At 38.9% G+C, this 23,242-nt stretch overlaps 1 protein-coding gene across 3 annotated transcripts; it reads left to right on the top strand.

The window, feature by feature from the left end:
• The first annotated feature begins 4,410 nt into the window (after positions 1-4,410).
• LOC131237215 (calcium-dependent protein kinase 29-like) lies at positions 4,411-22,754 on the top strand. Of its 3 annotated transcripts, none has more exons than XM_058234894.1 (8): positions 4,411-5,392; positions 17,635-17,778; positions 18,920-19,072; positions 20,362-20,420; positions 20,518-20,685; positions 20,767-20,894; positions 21,901-22,000; positions 22,548-22,754. In XM_058234894.1, the coding sequence occupies exons 1-8, from the start codon at positions 4,747-4,749 to the stop codon at positions 22,647-22,649; spliced, it is 1,500 nt and encodes a 499-aa protein (XP_058090877.1). In that variant the 5' UTR covers positions 4,411-4,746; the 3' UTR covers positions 22,650-22,754. The 3 variants fall into 3 exon arrangements, with proteins under 3 accessions (XP_058090877.1, XP_058090878.1, XP_058090876.1); XM_058234893.1 differs by having other exon boundaries at positions 4,415-5,392; positions 20,305-20,420; positions 22,548-22,753; XM_058234895.1 differs by lacking the exon at positions 18,920-19,072 and having other exon boundaries at positions 4,413-5,392; positions 20,305-20,420.
• The last annotated feature ends 488 nt before the right edge of the window (positions 22,755-23,242 follow it).

Below are 23,242 nucleotides of genomic sequence, written 5' to 3'. Positions count from 1 at the left end.
GAGAGTTTGAAAAAAAGAGAGAGACTTGTAAGGGAGAGAGAGAGAGAGGGAGTGATGGGTGATGGAGTGATGGATGTGGTGGTGATGGGTGTAGGAAGCTTTTTTTAACTTTTTTGGTAAAAGCTGTAAGAGAGGTATGGGTGGTGTAAGAACTTGTTGACTTTGTGGTTTGCTTGGGAAAGGGTGAAAGGTGATGTGTACTTGACATGATGGGATTGATGGGATTGATTGATTGATGTGACACCTTGTAGAGATTTCCTCAGAATTCGCACGCGCGACGTTTTCCTCGCACCGAACGCTGGCCCACATCTCCCAACCAGGGTATCGCCTCGGCGCGCAAGTCGCGGCATCGGAACCGCGGCGACGACGCGGTCGCTAAGGTATAAGTCCTGGGTTGAGTCAACTCGGGTTGACGGCATGAGAATCAGGGTCGTGCGCAAATACCGGTTAAGGCTCGAAGGTTGCCGAAATTCGACCGGAAAGACCGCGGAAGCCTATGGAACGGTACAGTCTAGGATACGGGGCTTACACTCTCAATAGCATCGACTGGCTGCTCGATGACACGAACTCAACTGTCAAATGCTTTTGAAACCTTTTGTCAGCTGGTCGAGAAAATCAAACAAGCTTTGATGTCATCGGATTTCGAACTCTAATTTCATCGACACAAGGTTCGATTTCTCGACATTTGAAAATGTGAGAGCACTTGCCTATGAAATATTTCAAGTATATGATATGATCAAGCATCACTCGATATCATTGGAATTTGAATCTCGATAATATCGAGGGCAGTATCGATTCATCGATAATTCCAAGGAATTTTCCTATAAGCTTGCTGGATAGTTTTTATCCACTTTCGATGACATCGACCATGCCTCGATATGATTGATATTTGAATATCGATTTTATCGAGTGACCCTCAATCCAAGAAAAAACAACATGAAAAACTTGTTGGATAGATTTGTGTTCCAATTCGATATCATCGAAGGGCTTTCGATATCATCGAGATTTGAATTTCGAGGATATCGAGGAGCTCTTCGAGGATTACATGATTTGCCTTAGCAATACTTTAGATACAACAAACCAAATGTCAATTTTATCGAGTTGGCTCGATGGACTCGAGATTCAAACTTTGATGCTATCGATTAGTCTATCGATCCATCGATAATTTAGTCAAATATTTTTGTGGTTGCTAAACATCTTAGGTCCTCATTTCGATAAGATCGAGTGAGCTTCGAGGACATCGACAACAGGGTTTAATTACATCGAACCACTTGCCGATAAATCGATAAAGGTAGAAAACTTAAAGATTTTTCTAAAGTTTGAAAAAGTTTTCTAACCAAAAGCCTTAGGGTGTTCTATGCAATTTTAAGGGTTTTAATTACCTGGTGTTTTGGGACATAGGATGTGAGGCTAAGTTTTACCTGTGACGAGTTCGGGCACACATCCAGTTGAGACAGGCACTTGATCAATCTTCCTATGAGGCTCCTTTGCCTAGCTGACTCAACGATCACGCTAATTGACAAACCAAGGCACTTTCAGACTCATGTATAGCCCTATCTCTATGAATGATTCTCCTGGTAGATTCGTTGTTAGATGTCTACATTAGTGAAAACCTACTCATGAAGTATTTGCGGGCCTTGTCTATACCTACTTGACAGATATCTAACCCAAGCAAGAGGACGATCATCCCACTTAACATGCATTTCACGACACATCAGCATATATACTCATGCTTGCATACATATAATTTGTTCTTGCTTGTCCTATCTTATATTGTATTGTGTATGAACCATGATGGGTTCACTCACTAGCCTGACCAACTAACGTTGTGGATTGACAACCTTACAAAGGCAAACAAGATAGGAAATGCTAACCAAATGCCGGATAATAAAATCCGGTTGGCGGATCAAACACAGGACCAATGGCCTTATCTAGCAGAAAACGAACTCTCTCCGTTGGATGGATATATAAATTGTTTATACGACTAACTGTTAGGGGAAGTAGTTTCCACATCATAGCGATTAGTGTTTAGATTTGATTTGGGATTGTTTATGAACATGATTAGATTAATTAATATTTGATCTTATAGTTGAATAAAGTCCCAAATGGATGAATGTAGTTGAATTTTTTTAATTTAATATTGTAGTTGTGAATTTGATGGATATAAAAATGGAAAGTAAATGAATGTGTGAATATATGGATGTTAATTCAATGTGGACTTAGAATACATTAAATTATGTTTCCAAACAAGTATATGAAGAGTGAATTTATTTATTGTGTATGAGTCATAAACCGTAACTCGTGTGTGAGGGTGCATATTCTGTATTCGAATTTTGGGGCGTTGAAAGTAGTGATAATCCAGCAGTGGTAATACTTAGTTGTAATCCAATAGTTGTAATCTTTAGCTATAATCTAAATCTTTATTTTCACGCTAGATAGCAAGTATTTTCTTTTGCTTGATTGTTTCCACGTACAGAAATCCTTTCGTACTAGAAGGCAAGGTATAATCCATTCTCGGAGGAAGAACTTCACCGTTGATAATCACCTAATTATCATATAACAATTTTGCGAGTGGCGGAATAGGTAACCGAAATTCTCATATCTCAGTCGTATATATTGGCATTCGGAGTCATGTTGTCCGGTTTGAATCTGACCGTTAGCACACATGAAACGTGACCAAAGTAAATTGAGAGCCAGCAATAGGTTGCTAATGGGAGCAAATGCTGAGGGCTGGTGACAGCTATAGAGCCAATGTGGGGTCGAAGTACAGGGCTGGATAACAGATCAGAAGATGGAAAGCTACCTAGTCGGAAGTGGGTGTTCCCGCGAGGTCTGATGCCACTTTTTGTTTTTTTTCATGTCTTTTCCATGCGTATGGTAAACGAGAGCTCCTCAATATACACATTAAGATTCGTTTCTTGTCCAAATGTATTAAAAGGCATCTAAAGCAATGCAATCCTAATTTAGACTAATGGGAGATAAAATTCATGTCTCCCGTCTCCAAACAGATCACGGGCCCACCTCTGTTTTATGACCATAACCTTCCGATTGCTGCCAAACCTTATAATCTTAACTATAGAATCAATTTGACGGTAAGGATTGTTGATTGTGATTTTCAGGATATTTTCATGATCTCAGATTCGGGGACGGTGGGCGGAACCCATGATTGTGAGGCTCACCGTCAAGGGTTTTCATTTAAATCCACACTGTCCAATCATTTTGACGGCGCATTTTAGGACATGATCCCAAAAATGAAACTGACCCAAAACTTATGTCGACCATACCACAGGAAACAGTCCTGATTGAATCCTCACCATTAGAAATTTCATAGATTCCATCGGCATGTTTATTTTCCATCGAACCTGTTCATAAGTTCAAAATTTCCTAGATGAAGAGACCACAAAAATATCATCTTGATCCAAATCTTTCGTGGCCCACAGGAAGTTTGTAATGGTCAATTACCATTGTTTCCTATACTGTGGTCCATCTGAGATTTAGATCTGCTTAATTTTTGGGTTCATGCTCTAAAATGATCTTTAAGTACGGATGGACGGTGTAGATTTAGTTACATATATCACGGTGGGCCCCACAATCAGGGGTCTCGCCCAGCTGGGTGGATCGGGGAATCCACCGAAGCCGCGCGCTCGTATTCGTGGGTTACTGGCTCACTTGTCGCGCAACATTGTCGCTCGCCATCATCTATATTCGCTCCACTTGAAATTACGACAATACCCTAACGTCCTAAATCCATTGCGTCTGTCGTTGGACAAAAAGAAATCATTACTCGTCATGGCCGTTTTTGAAGAGGTGCGCTCCACTGTATCGGTTCCACCTTAAGCTGGACGCAGCTTCGGTGGTTCCGGACTGTGGGTGTTATTATCCACACAGTTCCCTGTGCTATGGCCCACCTGAGATTTGGATCTACTTCGTTTTTGGGATCGTGACGTAAAATGAAATGGAAAAACGGATGGACGGCGTGGATATAAAACACATACACTGCGGTGGGAACACATTCCAGGAAGCACCGAGCTCGGAGGTTCCCGGAACCATTGAAGCCGCGTCCCCTTAAGCGAGAAGATGTGGGGCCCACGTGGTATATGCATAACATCTAACCCGTCCACCGGATGCGTCCCTGATCAGGTTACATAGAAGACCAGAAAATCAGCTCTCCATCCAGAACTCTGCTGGGCCATGGTACAGTGAAGTACATCGGGGCTCGCCTAAGTTGAAAAACAGCTTAGTTTTTGTTCTGACCTTCATGGACACACAAATCAAGGGTGGGCATTTCATCTCAGCTAATCTCCATTTTTAGTGGCCTACTGAGGTGAAGTATCTGATGTACGGGTCGGATGTGGTGAGTACATCACGTAGACACCAATTCTGTAGCGAGATCACCGTAGGTTATGGTGGTAGAGGTACCACCGGAGAGCATCCAACATTCCGACGGTTGCGGGAAGATGAAAGTGCGCAGCTGACTAACACGCTTCGTATCTTTCTCTTGTAGCTATCCTCTTTCATTCAACTTATCATGAAAGCTCTTCAAGAAATGTTCTCTCTCTCTCTCTCTATATCCTATTTCCACTAACGTGAAAGCTCTGCAAACAAGAAAAGTACCCTCTCTCTGTATATATCCTCCTTCCACCGCCATGAAATTTCTGTAAGAAGGATTCTCTCTCTCTCTCTCTCTCTCTCTCTCTCTCTCTCTCTCCAAAGTCTGTGAAGAAAGAAAAACGACCAACCTCCCAAATGGGCCTATGTTTCACAAAAGGCCGTGAAATACCAATCTCCTCTTCTTCTGAAGCCTCACCATCACACCATCTACACTCACCCAACAATATGCAAAGACCCCAAAAACGCCCTCCTCGCTCTTTGTCTCGGCACAGCAGCTCCATCCTCTCAAAACCCATGTCAGACGTGACCTCCTTCTACACACTCGAAAGAGAGCTCGGCCGAGGCCAGTTTGGCATCACTTATCTCTGTACCGAGAAATCCACGGGCCTTAAATTCGCATGCAAGTCCATACCCAAACGGAAGCTCATTGCCAGGAGTGACGTTGAAGACGTCCGGAGAGAGATTCTTATAATGCAACATCTCACTGGCCAGCCCAACATCGTCGAATTGAAGGGCATGTACGAGGACGGCCGGAACTTGCATTTGGTGATGGAGCTGTGCTCTGGTGGCGAGCTTTTCGATCGAATCATTGCCAAGGGGAGTTACTCGGAGCGGGCTGCCGCGGCAATCGGACGGGCCATCGTTAACGTGGTCCATGTTTGTCACTTTATGGGAGTTATGCATCGGGATTTGAAGCCGGAGAATTTCCTGTTGGTGAGCAATGAGGAGGATTCAACTCTCAAGGCAACGGATTTCGGGCTCTCCGTATTCATCGAAGAAGGTTGGATTTTGATGGCTTGTATGCGATTTTGATGTTGATTCTGCTTTCTTGCTTTCTCTCCTTTTTTTTTTTTTTTTTTTTTTTTTAAATTTAATTTTTTTAATTTTTTTAATTTTTATTTTTATTTTTCATGAATTGGGTTGTTATTGTTTTGATGTATATGGTTTGATTTCTATGGATTTTTCCTTCATATATATATATATATATATATATATATATATATATATATATAATTCTGTGTTTCCATTGTTGAATTTGGGCTACTGCTGAAATTATATATGCCTCCTCTAGATGGATATGGAACAGAATTTCAATAATTAGTTCAATGAAACGGAAATGAACTGAGTTCTAAATAGCTATTCTACAACTTCAGTGGGACTTAAGAGGCATGTAAATTACAATATGAAGGCTACTTCCTTGTTATGATTAATTGTTGCAATCTATGGTAGTACATTTAACACAACCATGTGAATTTCAATATGCTTGTTGTGCTGTGTCATGAAAATTAGGATTTTGGTCAGTTAGGAATTGCAATCCAGGATTTTCACCAAATCATGTTTGACACCCTACCCACAGAAATCCTGGATTTCAAGTCCAACTTGGGTTGAAAATCCTTGAAACGACCCCTTCTAAAATTCCAGAGAAAGGTGGGGTGCAAAATCCTGGATTTCCAATCTGTTCCAACTGTCATAACTGCTTTTTGCTCTCTTTTAAGGCCCCTTTAAGTTAAAATCCCAGCTGCCAAACATAATTTATGGGTTCCCCAAGATTGAAATTCCAGGATGCCAAATGCAACTGAATGAATGCAAAGTCAGAATCCAAATCTGTGCTGCCAAATGACCCCTGATAATTCTTTAGGACTCTGTTGTTCAGAATTTGATTGTATTAGAGTTGTCAGCTATTATGTGCAATAAACAGGGGCCTAATCAGGAAAATGCATACAATGTAGGCATTTCATTTGTGGGGAATTCCAGACTGGAAAACACAATCCATAGGAACTAATCTATCATTCATAGCTTGCTTATGGAGGATTGACATCTATCTCTTTTTTAGTACTTCAGTGAGAAGACCTGCTTTCTTCATTTTCTTCTGACAAAAGGAGATGAGGGTTTAAATTGGTGTATCTGATATCATATTGTTCACCAATAAGGCCCTATGCAACCCCTGTATCGGGCAGTTTCAGGCCGATACAGGCCAACAGATGTATCTATATCATGGGTGGTACCGGTAGTTATCGGGCAAGATTTCGTGCAATAGTATCAGTTTCAGACAATACTTCAAACCATGAAAGAAGTCATCCGCAACTATAGTCTACCTTTTATCTGCCAAACTAGCATGTAGAAATATATTCAATCGGATGTCATTTGGACGTCTCTTCCTAGGTGTGTGGTTTCTAAAATTTAGAGCTATTTTCTACAATTTGACTGTATTTTCTTCTCCGTTTCCTGGTTACAATCTCTCTCTCTCTCTCTCTCTCTCTCTCTCTCTCTCTCTCTCTCTCTCTCTCTCTCTCTCTCTCTCTATGTATATATTTTCTTTTTCTTTTAGGTTGATTTGCATGGATGCAAAAACTGTATAAAGATTCATATATTGGCTGTAATTGAACCATCCAATCTGTGGTACTCAACAGAGATAGGCCACAACTCCAAAAATAGATTGGTTGAATGATCTTACCAACTGGTCCATGAATACCTGTTTTCCCAATTAGGACTATTGATTATTTTCCATTTCAGCTCTCCCTCCCTCCCTCCCTATGGACCATAGGAGACTAGAATCTTGGCCCTCTTACATTTAGTCAGTTCTGGCAATTGCTATGAGCAGATATCATCCTCAACCCAAGGATATCATATTACATTCCATTTTAAATAGTACAAGTGGGCCTAATGTTTGAGTGTTTCCGGCCATCAATTTGAAGGTACCCGTTGTGAATGAACCTTGCACCAACAATCTTGGGCCTTTTTCACTCACCATGGATGGCTTCTGCACATAAAATTGTGAACATTTGAAGACCTTGGACTTTATAGTCGTACATTTCGATGCTTGGTTCAGGGATGAAAACGCAAATACATTGGTGCAATTGGCCTCATCATGGATCGCCTAGGAACATAAAACTCCCAAAATTTTGAGATCCAAGACTTCGTAATCATACAAATGGGTCTACTAACCAAAATTCCATAGCATAGGTACAATGGGAAGCAACATGGATGGTCTATGCACATAAAATCAAATAGATTAAAGATTGCATCCATGGAATGTTTGGCCCTTAATTGGTTGAATGGGAACTGTTGTTGTATCTTCTTTTTTGTTTTTTTTTTTTTTTCCCTTTTTTGGACACCTATTAGAAGTTTTAGGCTACCACTATTAGTTCTTTTTTCCATGGCATGGACAGTGACCACATGCAATGGTGTGGTAAGTGTTAGTACCACAGTTTGTCAATAACGTGAGCTAGGGTGTCTTAAGTCGATTGAGCCTTCATAGAAAAGCAGTGAAGACCAAAAACTCGAAGACTTGAAGCATCAAGGCTTGAAGACACAAGTAAACATGAGGTGCCTTAGTAAACCTAGCCCTAGACCTCTTAAGTTCCAAAGCTACCTACCTCTAGATGTCTCATTCCATAGGTAAACATTTGATTCAGCTTCCCAAGCTTTAGACCTTAAATGAACATGTTAAGCTAGGCTTAAAAGAGGTGTAAGGCTATTGTGAATCTGAATCCCAAAACAGTAGGATTTTGGCAACTATCGATCGAATCGACAGTCCATCAATCGGACTCGATCGATTGAAGGCTCATCACTCGATCGATCGAAAATGGCCAAAAATGTCTAGTAAGCAAACTGTTTAAATATGGAGTTTCTCGATCGTATTGAAAGTGCGATTGATCTAATCAAAGGTTCAATTGATCGATCAAAGATCTAGACATTATAAATCCATTGGAGCTTTTTATATATAAATCCAACAACTGGATCTTTGTGCAAATGATGGTTTTAGGTGATTTAGAAGCCCCAGTGTATTCCAAGATTTCCCACCACTCCTAGGCTATCACCCAAAGAGATCCATGCTTTCCTCCTCGTGATTCATCACTCTAAAGAGCATTCCAAGCTACATCTGAGGAAGAGCGTGGTATCTTACATTCGTTAGAGGGTAAACATCAATCCTATAGGTAAATCCTAATGTCTATCATCCTCTAGAATGCCATCTAGGTGGATCCCCATTTGGAACCAACTATCCCATAGTTGTAGGAGATTCAACCAATTCAACCTCTCTTCCATTACCTTGGCATCTCAATAGGAAGATCATTGCCAATAGAACTCGAATAGGTCTTTGGGTAGGACCGCCTCCGACGGGAGTATACGTGGGTCCTTGTGTAAAACCAAATTCACCGGACTTGGGTGTGTACGCGTTAGTCTCTATGGGAGCCTTCAGCGGGAGTATACGTAGGTCCTTGGATTAAGAACGCAATTGTTCTTGGTTAGTTGATAAAAAACCAAATCTCCACAGGATCCACCGACACGAGTGGAAATGTGTTCCACCAACAAGGGTGAGTACATGTAGGTGTTTTTGTAGGACCGTCACCGACACGAGTATGTACGTGTAGGTTTGTGGTGAACCTGTAAAACCATTGTAAAGGTTAGAGGTGAACCTATTGGAAACCTCCAAGATAGTGAAATCCAGTATACTCAAGGAGAGTGCGTCCGTCGGGAGTGGAGTAGGCAATTAGCCAAACCACTATACATCCTTGTGTTTGTAATTGTTTATATGGTTGCAATTCTATTTATGCTTGTGGATGATTTGCATATATGAATGCGTGAAATTGATTATATGTTAGGCACTTAACTTAAAGCACACACAATTGGTATTTTCACATCTCGCCTCTGAAACTACTTCACACAATTAGTTGAATCTTCTATAGTCTATTCAATTGGACCCTTGTGCCTTATTGTTTAAATTGGTAAATTGTTTTAATTAGGCGAATATTTTTAAGTGGTCTTGCCCCTCTCTAGGACTTAGCAATAATTCTAAGCTCTGTAAGCTTCCGCAGAGTGTGGTGTTGTGTTAGACAACCGACGTAATTTCAATAAGCTTACCATGCAACAAAAATTTCTAACCTATGTCTCACACACTTAGGACATCAGATTTGTGAAATAGGTTCTTCCTGATGGAAAGATCACCTCTTGCAGGCAATGAACCCACCAATTATGGGCCTTGTCATCAAAATCAATAGCCAACCAAAGCACCAAAGATATATGTCTGGACTGCTTAGGAGTGGATCAATCAAATTTCAATGAATGGGATCTTTAGGGTGCTTTCAACCAATGTTGTCAAATCGCACATGCGATCGTGTGCGATTGCATATGCCTATCCGCATATGTGATCGCACAATCGCATATTATTTTTTTAATAAAAATTTATCGAAAAATTTAAAAAAATCAGAAAAATAGAGAGAAATTAAGAAAAAAATGAATAAAATATAAGAAAGTAGGGGGAACTTTCCTAAGTTAATAGATAAATAATTTTATATGCCCTTGCAATACATATAAGTAAAATAAAACCAATTAAACAATGAATTAAATATTAAGTCATCATTCATCAACATTCTATAGTATAGTTAACAAATATCAACATTCAATATTCAACAGTACAGTCAACAATCAACATCAACACACTTAGTAAGTAAACAAAATGAAGAAGCTATTTATTTATTATTGATCTAATCATATACTATATACATTGATCTATTTGCCATTGTGGCATTTGATCACCACCACCATCGTCGTCATCATCATCATCATCTGAGTCATCTCTTTCTTCCATATACACTTCTTCTTTTGTTTCTTCATCATCTGTATGTACTAATACTTCATCAACATCCAATGGTGGATCTTCAGCTTTTTCATTATCATCTCCTTCTTCCATCTCCTCAATCTCTTCAACGGGTTGGCGACTACTACTCGCCCCCCGACACCACCCATCCTTTGCCTTCGAGTGGTACCTTCTCTAAGTGTCGATCTGTATGCGGCATCTTCAACTTGCGTCCATGTCAAGTCCTCTCTAACAAATACCGGGTCCTCCGTCTTTGCGAGCCACTCGTTATCTATATCTAATTCATCTAAGCAGATAAGGTCAAAGAAACCAGGCTTCTTTCCTAGTTTGGAATCGTTCTCACAATTTTTTATTATATTGGACGAAAACCAAGTCGTTGAGCTTTTTTGTTCAAGGCGATTCCTTTTCTTGGTGTGAATTTGCATGAAAGAAAGTGCATTTGACATTAACTATTTAAGTAATTAATTTAGCTTACACCTTATAGTAAAAAAAAATGAAGTTTACAATTACTAAACTCACCGCCTCAAACGTGCTCCAATTGCGCTTGCAACCACTGGCAGAACACGTGAGTCCAAGATTCCTTATAGCCAGCTTCTTTAGAGTTGGATCCTTCCTGTTTGGGTCTACTCCATAAGCAACCCACCAGTTAGCTGAGAAAAACAGTTTAAGTAGGTTAGAGTCACTTTGTAGATTACATTGTAAAAAAACTATTTATAAGACTGACATTCATAGTACTTACTGGGTAATTTCATTGTCCGATGCCTAATGATGATATCTCTTGAGAATATCCCCTCACTCTTTGTATAGAAGTCCAGTAAAGTTGAGATCTTGTCTTGTTCTTCTCTATTTGGAATCATTCTTTCCAACACATCAATAAATCCAACCATATGTATAGTAAGTACTTCTATTGGATCAACAGAAGTGAATAAACAAGCTGGGTTAAGGATATAAGCAACTGAATACAATAGAGATGACATTTAGTTGTCCCATCTTTTATCTATAACATTTATAATTGACTTGTAATCACGGTCTCTATAGTTAAAATGGTTTATGATCTTATTTTTTGCCCTCTTTATCGCATCATATATGTAACCCATTGTAGGCTTTTCATCCTCGTCCATCAATCACAACATAGTGATTAAGGGCTTAGATGCTTTTAGCGCCTTTACCACTTATGTCCAAAAACTTTACGAAAAGATTGTTTGTTGAACCTGTTTCCCTTTAGCCTTCTTTGACCAAGGCTCAATTGTAAAATCGGCCGACACTACAAAGTTTCTAAGTTTTGATTTTTTTTTTTTTGCATGTAATCTTTGTAGTGTTAAAAAAGGCTGTAGCGAAACAGGTGACTGCTGGATGTAGCAAGTTACCCCCAATGTGTTTTCTCATTTGACTGAGAAGAAGGGCATGTTTGTACATAAAGATCATGATTCTTCTGGCCCTTGCAATCATATTTATAAATAACTTACCTATATCTTCTAACATAAGATCAACACAATGGGCCGCATATGGGGTCCAAAATAAATGACGCCTCTTCTCCATAAGAAGACGACCGACCATTACATATGAGGCTGCGTTGTCTGTAATTATTTGTATAAGATATTCCTCACTTATTTCCTCAACTACATTATTTATTAAGCTAAACAAATATTCTCATGTATGTGAATGACCCGATGCATCCATGGACTTCAAGAACATTGTCCCAGCTAAACAATTTACCAAAAAGTTAATGAGAGACCGACCGGATCTATCGGTCCATCCATCGGCCATTAGTGAACACCTATATGTTTTCCACGATTCCTTATATTCAGTTATAAATGATCGTGTATAATCAACTTCGGTTTTCAGGCATGTCTCCCTCATTTCATGATATGAAGGAGGTTTAAGCTCAAGTCCAAATTTACCTATAGCCTTAACCATTACTTTGAAGCTTGTCGATTTAATGGTGTTGAAAGCAATGTCGGTTTGATAAAACTACTTAGCAATATATTGAATAGTGGTTTTCTTATCTTTTTGTTTATACCAGTTTTCTAAAGTTGTTTGAGCCGGCCCTTTGCCTCAACCCCTTTGGTCGACCACATCCTCGGGGTGTGATCTACACCATCTATCCATGGGCCCATGCCCTCAGGCTCTTTTCGAGACCGTTGGTTGTACTTGTGGTCTAAACTGGCCTGTCGAAGTAGGGGGAGTGGGGCTAGCTTCATCTACATTAACTACGTTTATATCTTCATATGCGTCTTGTTTCATATATTCCTCATGACGTAGGGCATTATTGCATTTCTTTCTTGACTGTTTATCCATATACTCCATGATCTCCCTTCAGATTTCTGGAGTAATTTTGTCGTATGCTTTCGCATTTGACCCCGGTAAATGCGCAAGGTGTTACTTATGCCTTGCAATGCCACTGGAACCCATATACCCACATAACTCACGTACTATATGAGTCCTATCCGAAACACTACGATAGTGCCCATACTTCCAACCCAGGTCATTTGACTTGGGTTTCAAAGAGGAAGATTGGGAAGAAGACATTATATTGGTGGTGTGTGTATTGATTATAAGTTGTTACTTGTTAGTACTAAAAAGTAACTAAAAAGCAAACTAAAAACTAAAGTAAATAAAGACTAAAGAGTAGAGAGACTAGAGAGAGAGAGAGAGAGAGAGAGAGAGAGAGAGTTACACTTATGCTAGTAGTAAAAAGGAAGAGGGAAAAGAAAAGGAGAAAGATAAAGAGAGTTTACACTTGTAGTAAAAGAGAGGGGAGAGAGAGATTTACACACAAACACAATTACAAATTTACAAAAACACAAATTCTTTACTTGTCTTCACTTTTGCCCTGACCCTTGAGTCTTGAGTCTAGAATATTGTAGACTTGTTGTTACTTATAACTTGAGCTTGTAACTTGTAAGTATCTTTTAACTCGTAAGTTGTGTTGTAACTTGTAACTTGCAAGTAACAAAGTAACAAACTAAAAAAAAATGTTAGAACTTAGAAGAAACTCAAACTATAATAAATTAAACTTGCAACTTGTAATGTAAGTTGAGTCTCTTAAATGTAAAGAAACTTTAAGAAAGAGAGATAGAAAGAGAGAGTGGTGGGTGTGTGAATATGATTATGATCTTTAGAACTTGGAAAAATTAGAAAGATAGTTCAATGGATGGAACTTGGTTGTCTCTTGATTCTTGAATCCTTATAGTTATAGTTGTCCATTGATTGAAACTTCAAACTTGAAAGAAATATGGATGGAGTGGAGCTTGGGGCTTGGAATTATGTAAGAGAGGGTGTAAGAGAGTAAAAAATAGAGAGAGAGAGAGAGAGAGAGAGAGAGAGAGAGATTAAACTTTGAGTGCATGTAGGAGTGTTTAGAATCCCATTTTATAGACAAAAAATATAGATTTAAAAAAAATTCCCAACGGTCAGAAAACGGTCAGATTTCTAACCGTTGGCGAATATGCGATTGCATATGCTATATGCGATTGCATACATCGCATATTGTGAATACGCGATCGCATATTTGCGGAATTCGCATATGCCACTGTCGCATATGCGATTTCCGTCTAGATGTGCAAATATGCGATTGCACATGACAGCACTGCTTTCAACCTTTTGCATGGTTTGGATGTACTCAATACATGACACAAAATTAGCTTAATCCTTCGTTAGTTGTGCATCTAATCATGAGAAAGTAATGGTTATGTCATAGGTTTTTGGAAGGAGATGGTATAGATAACCAGTGGTTCCCTCTCTCACAGGCATCAACCATGGGTCCCGCTAGTTAATTTAAATATGATTTTGCTTCATCAATTAAGTTTGGATTTAGGGCGGTGTGAATCTCACGTTGTTTTCCCTATAATCCGCTTCATCACGTTGTAGTTATGTCTTGTGTTTTTCTCTTCCTTTGAATTAGATTTTTCTCTGTAAGTATTATTCGGTTGCTCTTTCCTTCCTGCTAAAGCAATCATGAGAAAGCCAAGCCCAAATAGCTAGTACAAGGCTATAATGATGATGATGTTCTTTCCTTCCTAGCCAACCAATATCATAAAAATCTAACTAGAGTACTTGACCATGAAGGCAACCAGTGTTCGAAATATCGGTATTGCGTTACGTATTGCATCCTCGAGATACAGATATGAATTGGTTATCAGACGGGATATGTCGTTTGTATCAGGTAATTTATCGCACTTTTTGGGAAACATTGGGAAAATGGTTGATTTTTTTTTATTTTTTATTTTTAATAAAACTTCAAGGATTGTTTAAAAAAAAGACCTTAATACACACTTTTAAATCATAGCATCTCAAAAAAGAAACGCACATAATAGGTTTCCCTTTTATAGGGTCCTAAGCTATGCATTGTCTGAATAAAATAATGCAACTATATTCAAATTGAATGCATAACATTTAGAGTGTACGCGATGATCATTTCATCAAACACTCTTAAATACTTCGAAATTAGTCTCAATTGGCAGCTAGTTGAAGGGAAATTTTGAAAAACAAAATAATATTTTATTAATTTTTAATTAAAAATTATTATTTTTTAAAAAATTGACAAGGACTTAAAAAATCAGTAGATCAACCCTCATACATGCTTGATTTCATGTTTAGAGTGTAACATTATGAGCAATTTGGGAGAAATTGGAAAAATTTTGAAAATTTCCCAAATCGAACTACCTACACTCAAATTTCGAAATTAGAGTGTATGTGATGATCATTTCATCAAATATTCTTAAATACTTCAAAATTAGTCCCAATCGACAGTTGGTTGAAGGGAAATTTTGAATAAAAATGGAGAAAATATCGAAATCAAAGCTCCAACTCCATGATTTTTCATGCAAAACATGAAGAACTAATGGATTTATAACAATTTGACACTGATTTAACATAATTTTAACAAAAAAAAAAAAATGATCAAAAATTGAAAATGCTCATCAGATCGAACATGCGGGATATATCGGCACTACTTGTGCATTTCATATCGCATATGTGGGATACAAGATATATCGTGGGATATATCAGCCAATATCATTGATATTTAAAACATTGAAGGCAACAATATCCTCTTTTTCAGAGTTCTTTTTATCATATTCAGGCTATAATATACAAACTCTAAGATTTTTAGGACAAGAGAGAACTAACTTGGGCTACAACTGTGAAGGTTATGTCTAGTCAGGTGATGGTAAGATAAAAGAGAACTTCCGAAAAAGCTCTAGTACATAAGAGAGATCTCCAACCCTCCTTTTTTATTTTTATTTTTTTAAAAAAATAAAAATAAAAATAAAAATTCATTAATAAACTTTCATTTTGGTCCATTGGGAACCAATTTTTTCAGTTTTCTTTAACACAGTCCACATTGGCACTAAGAAAAGCTTATTCCTTCATTGGAACTCATATGTCAATACTAGTCCGCATTGGCACTAAGAAAAGCTTATTCCTTCATTGGAACTCATATGTCAATACTCAGCAAACAGTTGAGGACACCAAGGTAATGGATGCTGAAAGGTAGACTGAGAACTTTTGGAAATTCAATTGCTATAATCATCATCATCATATAAGCTGTATCCCTTAGTGCTCATGTTGAGGAATCGAGCTCCAAATTGCAATTAGATTACTTCCAAATTGGACTTGAAAGAAATTTCCTCATCATGAATACTGATAAAGGTAATAACAACTTGGTCATTTTCACTTCATTGAAATTTTTTATAACAGTTCCATTTTGTAGTGCATCCAATTGCAGCCTTAACCCATTATGTTTTTGTGTATGTGTACGACATTCTGTTGAATACTGAAATTCACCAGACCAAGAATTTTGAAGTCATCCTAGAGACTATACTGATGTTGAACAGACCAAGAATTTTGAAGTCATCCTAGAGACTATACTGATGTTGAACAGCATATAAAATTTAAATCCATTAATGAGTTTCAACTGATAAAAATCTAGAATCATACTCTACCAGTAAATGCATTGGATTTTCTTTGGGAGGTGGTCCCCTTGGAGGGGAAAATATATGAATTTTAGATAAAAATCATCATCTATTGAACTAATCTTGAGATGCCTTATGTCTACTAAATTGTTTGAAGGTTGTTGCCAGATTGTTCTATTGCCTTTCACTATAACAGAATTATTATGCTGTAGAAATAGGCAGCTAATTTATATTAAGAAATCCAGTTTATAATCCTCTGAAATTGGAGTCTAAGAGGACTACAGGACCTAATTTAAAACCATCCATTTAGTGGGGGCCCATCATGGATTTCTTATGGTTCCAAAGAATCACTTTCATTTAACGATCCAAAGCATACATGATTATCGAAAAAGCGATAACAACTTGCGGATAGATGGGATGGAGTTCTCCAAAGTGGTTTTTTTTTTTTGCTTGGTAGCTCATAAAGTGTGGCTGACCTAGCGGAGAGTCCATATCGGTCAACTGAACTGCCCATGTGTCCCAATGCAACTCATAGCACTATGAAAAGTGGGGTAGACCACCAAATATCCACGCATCATGCTGCTTCCCCTCCCAACCTATGCATTCCATCAATTCATTTGCTTCCCATGGGGCATGTGAGAATCCAGCCTGTTGAGGTGTGGAGCCACACCAGGGCGCTGCTCGACCGATCGAGGGTTCGCTCGACTCAAAGTCCAGCGAGTGAAATTGATTTTTCGTCCGCATGCTCGACCAGTCGAGGCCCATGCTCGACCGGTCGAGTGGCCCGCTCGACTAGTCAAGGACCTCTCTCGACTAGTCGAGGTCTCGCAGATTTTGCGCGAATTTGGTGCGGACTGCGTAAATTTGAGGCGGATTTCGCCAAGGTGCGGAAATGAGTTGCCTAAACTATAAATAGGGGTTCCAAGGGCTATTCTAGGGTATGAGAAAGGGTTTTCTAAGCTAGGCTAAGGGTTATCTCTGTGCATGGGAGCATCAAGAGGTTAGTATATTGCTTGTAATCTTTGTTTTTTTTCATAGTGGAAGTTTGCACCCATGGTTTTTTACCTTTGTTGGGATTTTTCCACGTATATCCTGTCCTATGGTTTGTTTGGAATGCTTTGATTCTTCTTCTTGATTATATTTCTTTCTGTTTATCGTTTGTGGGTGAGACTGGAGATTGGATCTCGGTTCACTAGCGTTGTTGGCGTGTTGCGCAACACAACCTCTACACAAGAAATGATGCGTGAAATTACTCCAATGATGAAGGCTATGACGGGTCACCTTCACAGCCGTCTAATACGTTTATGACCAATGTAAGCCTGTAAGGCCTTACATGAGAGCTCTAGCCTGCTCAACGCTCCGTCTCCCTATCAGACTGGAAAAAAGGGCACTTCCCATTTCTCTTCCTATTTCAGCTATAGATTTATGCTTCTTTTTTAAAGTAATAAATCTTCCTTTTCATGCATTGATACTTTCTGCTGAAAATGAGCTTTGCAAATGACTGTCCAGGGAAAGTTTACCGGGATATGGTAGGCAGTGCTTACTATGTAGCTCCAGAGGTATTGCACCGAAACTATGGGAAGGAAATCGATGTCTGGAGTGCCGGAGTCATCTTATATATTCTTCTAAGTGGCGTTCCCCCCTTCTGGGCTGGTAAGGAGAATCAGTACTTTCCATTTCAGTTTTGTTCCACAATCTGAGAAATTTGTACTTTTTCAGAGGTATTATATGATGCCGACCAAAAGATAGTTTGCTTGATTGAACAATGGTGCAACTTCATCTGGTGGAGCCCACCACATGCTCAGCCATTGCCAGATATCCACTCTATCATTGTTTTAGAGAAAACTTTGGTACTCTGGCAGAGTGTGATGGATGATAAGCAAGCACTTGGAAATTAATAAATTGCACACGTGGCATACAAGTAGTCACATGAAACCGTCCAGATTATGGTACCAAGTGTAGATGCATCATGAACCAAAAATTAATTTTATTTGATTGTCTGACTATTGGATTGGTGGACATTTATCGGACGGTTCAGAATGAAATATCCAGCAGTCCTATTTCCACAAACAAGTGTTTGCGAATCAGAGGTTAGGATTGTTGAACCAATCTGATCTTGGGATTGTGCCTTGGCAATGGTGAGATGCACAATCTAGTCTGTTTATTTGAGTTAATATATGCCATGTGTACAATTTTTGAGTGCCTATGTATCAAGAATCATACACAGCCTGAGTATCAGATAACCATTTTTTCATATTGATGACGAAAATTTTATTAAACAATGCCTGCGAGGAAAATCTACAAAAATCCATCAAGGCAATGGCCAAGAACCCTGAAACAGAGAAAACGACAAGAGACCCCACCACATGCCAAAATCCAGCAATGCCTAGGCCCATCAAAAGTCAATCTCCACTCTCCAAAGAAATTGGATTGGGAAATCCTGAATTATCCCATCAAGTGCCAAATATCTACTGTATCCTGCTTCGAGCAATCAGTTTGGTGGCTTGAAATGTACAGTCACATCTAATTATAAACATCTAATTGGGACCCAATTAGATGGTGAGGATGATCCAATTGGGGGAAAATTTTGGGTATCTTTCATTGATGGCAAGGCCCACTATATGGCGGGCTGGATTGCCAGAAGGTGGCCCCACCTTTGCAGTTTACTGTTCTGAACAAATTTCTTGATCAAGCATTCAATATTTCCTATTTCAAGAAACCTTTTTTGGCATTCAATCCTTCAAAACTTCCAGTAATGGATTTGATGTTACCTGAACGAACAAATTGGCTTCAGAGACCGAGAAAGGTATATTTGATGCCATCTTAAAAGGTGAGATTGACTTCAAAAGTGAGCCGTGGCCTTCTATATCTGATGTTGCAAAGGATCTCATCAGGAAGATGTTAACACCAGACCCAAGGCAAAGAATTACTGCTGCCCAAGTCCTTGGTGAGTACTCAGAATTTTTATTTTTATTTATTTATTTATTTTTTAAATTGACTGCTTGCATTTGCTTTTTCAAAATTTTCCTTATGAGTTCTTGTTACAAAGCGCTTTATCAGCACGTCTGACACATGGTCATCCTTGTCCGTGACATTCTTAATTTTTTGCTAGTTACTTTCATCATCTTCACTGCAACTTTCCAGAATGCATGTCAATTGACATGAATGGAACATGCTGACCATAATCCAGTTTAGGTTGCTACTTTAACCTTACTTGTGTTGACAGCTTATGTGACCAAACAAGGCCTGTAGACTCTTTTTTTTTTTTTTTTTTTCTTTGAAGCATAATTCTAAAACTCACTTACTCAACTTGAAACTCAGCCGAGTCAACTCAACTCAGCGAGATATCGACTGAGTCTCTGGGAAACTCGTACTGGGCCTGACTTGGCCTGGACTCGTAAGAGACTCTTCGAGTTGACTCGGTGGCTCAGTCGATTTGACATAACTCAGCATGACTTGAACTGACTCACTCACCTTAAGAGGGGATTTTATTTTATTTTATTTAAATGATGGGAGCAAGATTCAAACCCCCAACCGCAACTACAGATGCACTAGGCAGTGACATTAACCAGTGACATACTACTAATCTTGTTGCTTTGAGTTATGGTTTATGTTACTTGTAAAAGATCTAACTATTTTAAATATCTATCACCAATCCTAATATTTTCAATTTATAATAATTAAATATTGAGTCGGGTCTTTGAGTCAACCTAAACTGGCTGAACATTGCGTCAAGTTTTCAGGTTTATGAAGTTGGTAGTTGGCACGAGAGTGTGAATTATGCTTGGGTTTTCAGTTTTTGTAATAGCAAAGAACCATGGTTCCGCAATCCCAACTGTGGAATCATTGATATGACTAGACTCACTTTGGATGGCCCATGCAACATAAATTATCCCCTTCAGTATGTTTATGTTTCCCCCAAATAGACGGTTAAGATAGAAAATACAGCAATGCATCTGCATTCAACCAAGACAGTTGATGGATAGAAACTTCCAACCTGTGTGGTTTTTGTTACATAGGCCATCCACAGAAAGACCCATTATATCAACTGCATGGATAACTGAACCCACTTTTACACCTTGACTTTCAAGCCGTGTAGTATACCAATTCAATATAGGATCTGCCAAACACTTAACAATTTGGTATAGTTTATACTTCATATATTGATATATGAACCAGAGCACCCATGGATGAGAGAAGACGGTGAAGCATCTGACAGACCTATCGACAGTGCAGTGCTAACTAGGATGAAGCAATTCAGGGCAATGAACAAGCTCAAGAAACTTGCCTTAAAGGTTAGTTCCTCAACCCTTGCTTCTTTTTTTTTAATCACAGTATTATGATCTTTACCTAGCCAAGAAGAAAAGAAATGTTCCTTTTGTTTTATTTAAGGTCATTGCCGAGAATCTCTCGGACGAGGAAATCAAGGGTCTGAAACAAATGTTCAACAACATGGACACTGATCAGAGTGGTACAATTACCTATGAAGAGTTGAAGACTGGGCTGTCTAAGCTAGGATCAAAGCTTACTGAATCAGAAGTGAAACAGTTGCTTGACGCGGTAAGATATTCCATTCAGATCATGACCCTGATATGTTTTACAGTCCGTGAATAATGAGAAGTTTGATCATATGTTTTTCAGGCTGATGTCGACAAAAATGGGAGCATTGATTACATTGAATTTGTCACTGCAACTATGCATCGACATAGGCTAGAAAGAGAAGAGAACTTGTTCAAGGCTTTTCAGTTCTTTGATATTGATAAAAGTGGGTGAGTATTCTTTTTCTGCCCCAAGAGCTATGCTACCCTGAAAACCCAAAGAGGTATCATATGAGGCTCACTCGAGAGACTGTTTTCTTTTTTGCTTGACCCAGCAGCAGTACATTTGAGACCTACCCTTCGACAACCTTAGTTGATGGTCTGGTGGGGCCCATCATGGGATGGGCCATGCCCTAATATCTCCCTTTTCGCATGCACTTGCCCATCTGATGAAAGTGGACCATGGCAACTACTTGTCCACATGTAATTGGTTCTAAATCGGATGGTTAAAGATTCTAGGGGTATCCACCACCCACTGTGGGGCCCATCATATTAGAAATTTGGATTACCAGGTGTGTCCTACATGTACAGGTTGTTACTTTGGCCAAACAGCCGGCATATGCTTTTATATTGCCTTATATCCAAAATTGATGTCTTATCCATGCCTGACACTAGATTTCTGTTGGCTTAGTTTTTAGCTAATTTTTTGAGTATTTCTAGTCCTTTTTAATAAATTTCATAATTTCTCCCAAAAGAAAAAATAAATAAAAAATCAGTGTTCAACAGTTCCCTAGGAGGGGGGAAAAAGCCATATATACCCATGACACAATTTCATACACATTTTGCAACGAGGTGACATCGCTCAAGAGAGTTGAGTTGTTAGACTGTTCATTGATTGGTATCATTTCGTCATCATAAGTTTGGATGTACACCAAAGCTACGCAACCACCCACTGAGGCAAAATCGAGGTGTAGGTAAATGCTTCATCTATCGGGATAAATCAAGAAGTGGACACTACCAAGAGGAGCATCCCCCTGCATTTTGGGGTGGTCACATAACTTATAGTGTGAAAAATGGATGTGGAGAATATCCTAGTTGTCTCAGTGCTGCACTCTCCCCCATAATTTTGGCTAATACAAATGCACTCTCTGAGGCTTACACACCATTCATATCAGAAGAGTGAGTTTGTCATCATAGATTTATTTATTTTTGTTCTTTTTTTTTTTTCCCTTTCCAGGTTCATCACAAGAGATGAACTGAAACAAGCACTGACTGAATATGGAATGGGTGATGAAGTGACGATCAATGAAGTTATCAATGACGTTGACACAGATCATGTAAGTTAATCATTATCTTGTAAAGAGGAATCATATGATCCTCGCCTTGAGAATGCACATATATGCTCAAGTTTTCAGTTTGAACAAGTGGGGTTCATGGTTCATTCACCCAACCATTTTTCTGGTGGAACACATCTTAGATGGATCACGACCCAAAAATCCTCCAGATTGAAAGATCTCCCCAGCCATCCAATTTTTGCTCCCTTAGTTGAATGTGGATCATTGTTGTATTTCCTTTACTAACGTTCCATTTGCAAGCCACAAAAAGTAGGGATTGTTGCCTTGAAATTGTTGGTATATGGACCATCCACAATGGGTCCCATCAGACCAATGGATGGGGTCAGTGAACCATGGGCCTTACTTGTACATACTCAGAATCTGTGGATACCGTCCATAATATTCTGGAAAAAAAGATCATATAATCTCTTGAATACTCTTTCTATATTTTCATCTCTTTGCAACCTTACCAGCCATATAATCTCTTGAGACATGTGCTTAATATCATGTAAACCCACATCTAACTTTGCTTACTCCCAACTGTACATAGGATGGGAGGATTAACTACGAGGAATTTGTTGCCATGATGAAGAAAGGAAATCAGGATCCCCCTCCGGAAGCAAAACATAAACCGCCTGAGTTGCTCATATGAATATAATTTCGTAAAAAATGCCAACCACTCGATCAACAGCTGCATATTGACCATAAACATTAGGATTTTTTAGGTTGATCATATACATCCTGTAGGATCTTGTGTCGCTCCTGTAGGATGTATTAATTTTGTTAGGCTTTTTCCATGTACTGGGCTGTTAGTTGTACTAGAAATGTGTTCAGCAGCTGTAAATTTGTTTTTGGAAATTGATACATAGGCAAACTGTCACTCTGACTTGCAACCATTTTTCATCTTGGGAAATGAAATAATGCAGTTTTGTAACATTGCAGTTCCATCAAGGAGTTGAGAAATGTGTCAAGTTTTGTAATATTTTAATTCCATCAATGAATTAAGAAGAGGGATTTGGGTAATAGGGACAGCCATTCTCAACTCCATCCTCCATTTTCAGCCATTGGTCTGGCCACGAGGATACTAGCCAATTGATGTGATTTTGGCTATTGCTCATCATACGGTGACCACTACATTATTGATACAGAACTGTAACACCCCAAATTTTGACGGTCAAGCAAATGCTCGACTCCCGAATTTCCGGGCATCACTTATGCTTTGTGGAAGCCGGTTTCTTGATTACT

The sequence above is a fragment of the Magnolia sinica genome, chromosome 2 (assembly GCF_029962835.1).
Source record: "Magnolia sinica isolate HGM2019 chromosome 2, MsV1, whole genome shotgun sequence".
NCBI classification, from domain to species: domain Eukaryota; kingdom Viridiplantae; phylum Streptophyta; class Magnoliopsida; order Magnoliales; family Magnoliaceae; genus Magnolia; species Magnolia sinica.
The sequence above is the reverse complement of the archived record's forward strand: the minus strand, read 5'-3'. Positions and strand labels throughout refer to the sequence as shown.

Excerpts from the sequence above, each read along its gene's own strand:
- LOC131237215 (XM_058234893.1), top strand. The coding sequence starts at position 4,747 with ATGGGCCTATGTTTCACAAAAGGCCGTGAAATACCAATCTCCTCTTCT. Across the intron at positions 5,393-17,634 it reads CTCCGTATTCATCGAAGAAG|GGAAAGTTTACCGGGATATG; the intron begins GTTGGATTTTGA and ends ATGACTGTCCAG. Across the intron at positions 20,895-21,900 it reads TTTGATATTGATAAAAGTGG|GTTCATCACAAGAGATGAAC; the intron begins GTGAGTATTCTT and ends TTCCCTTTCCAG.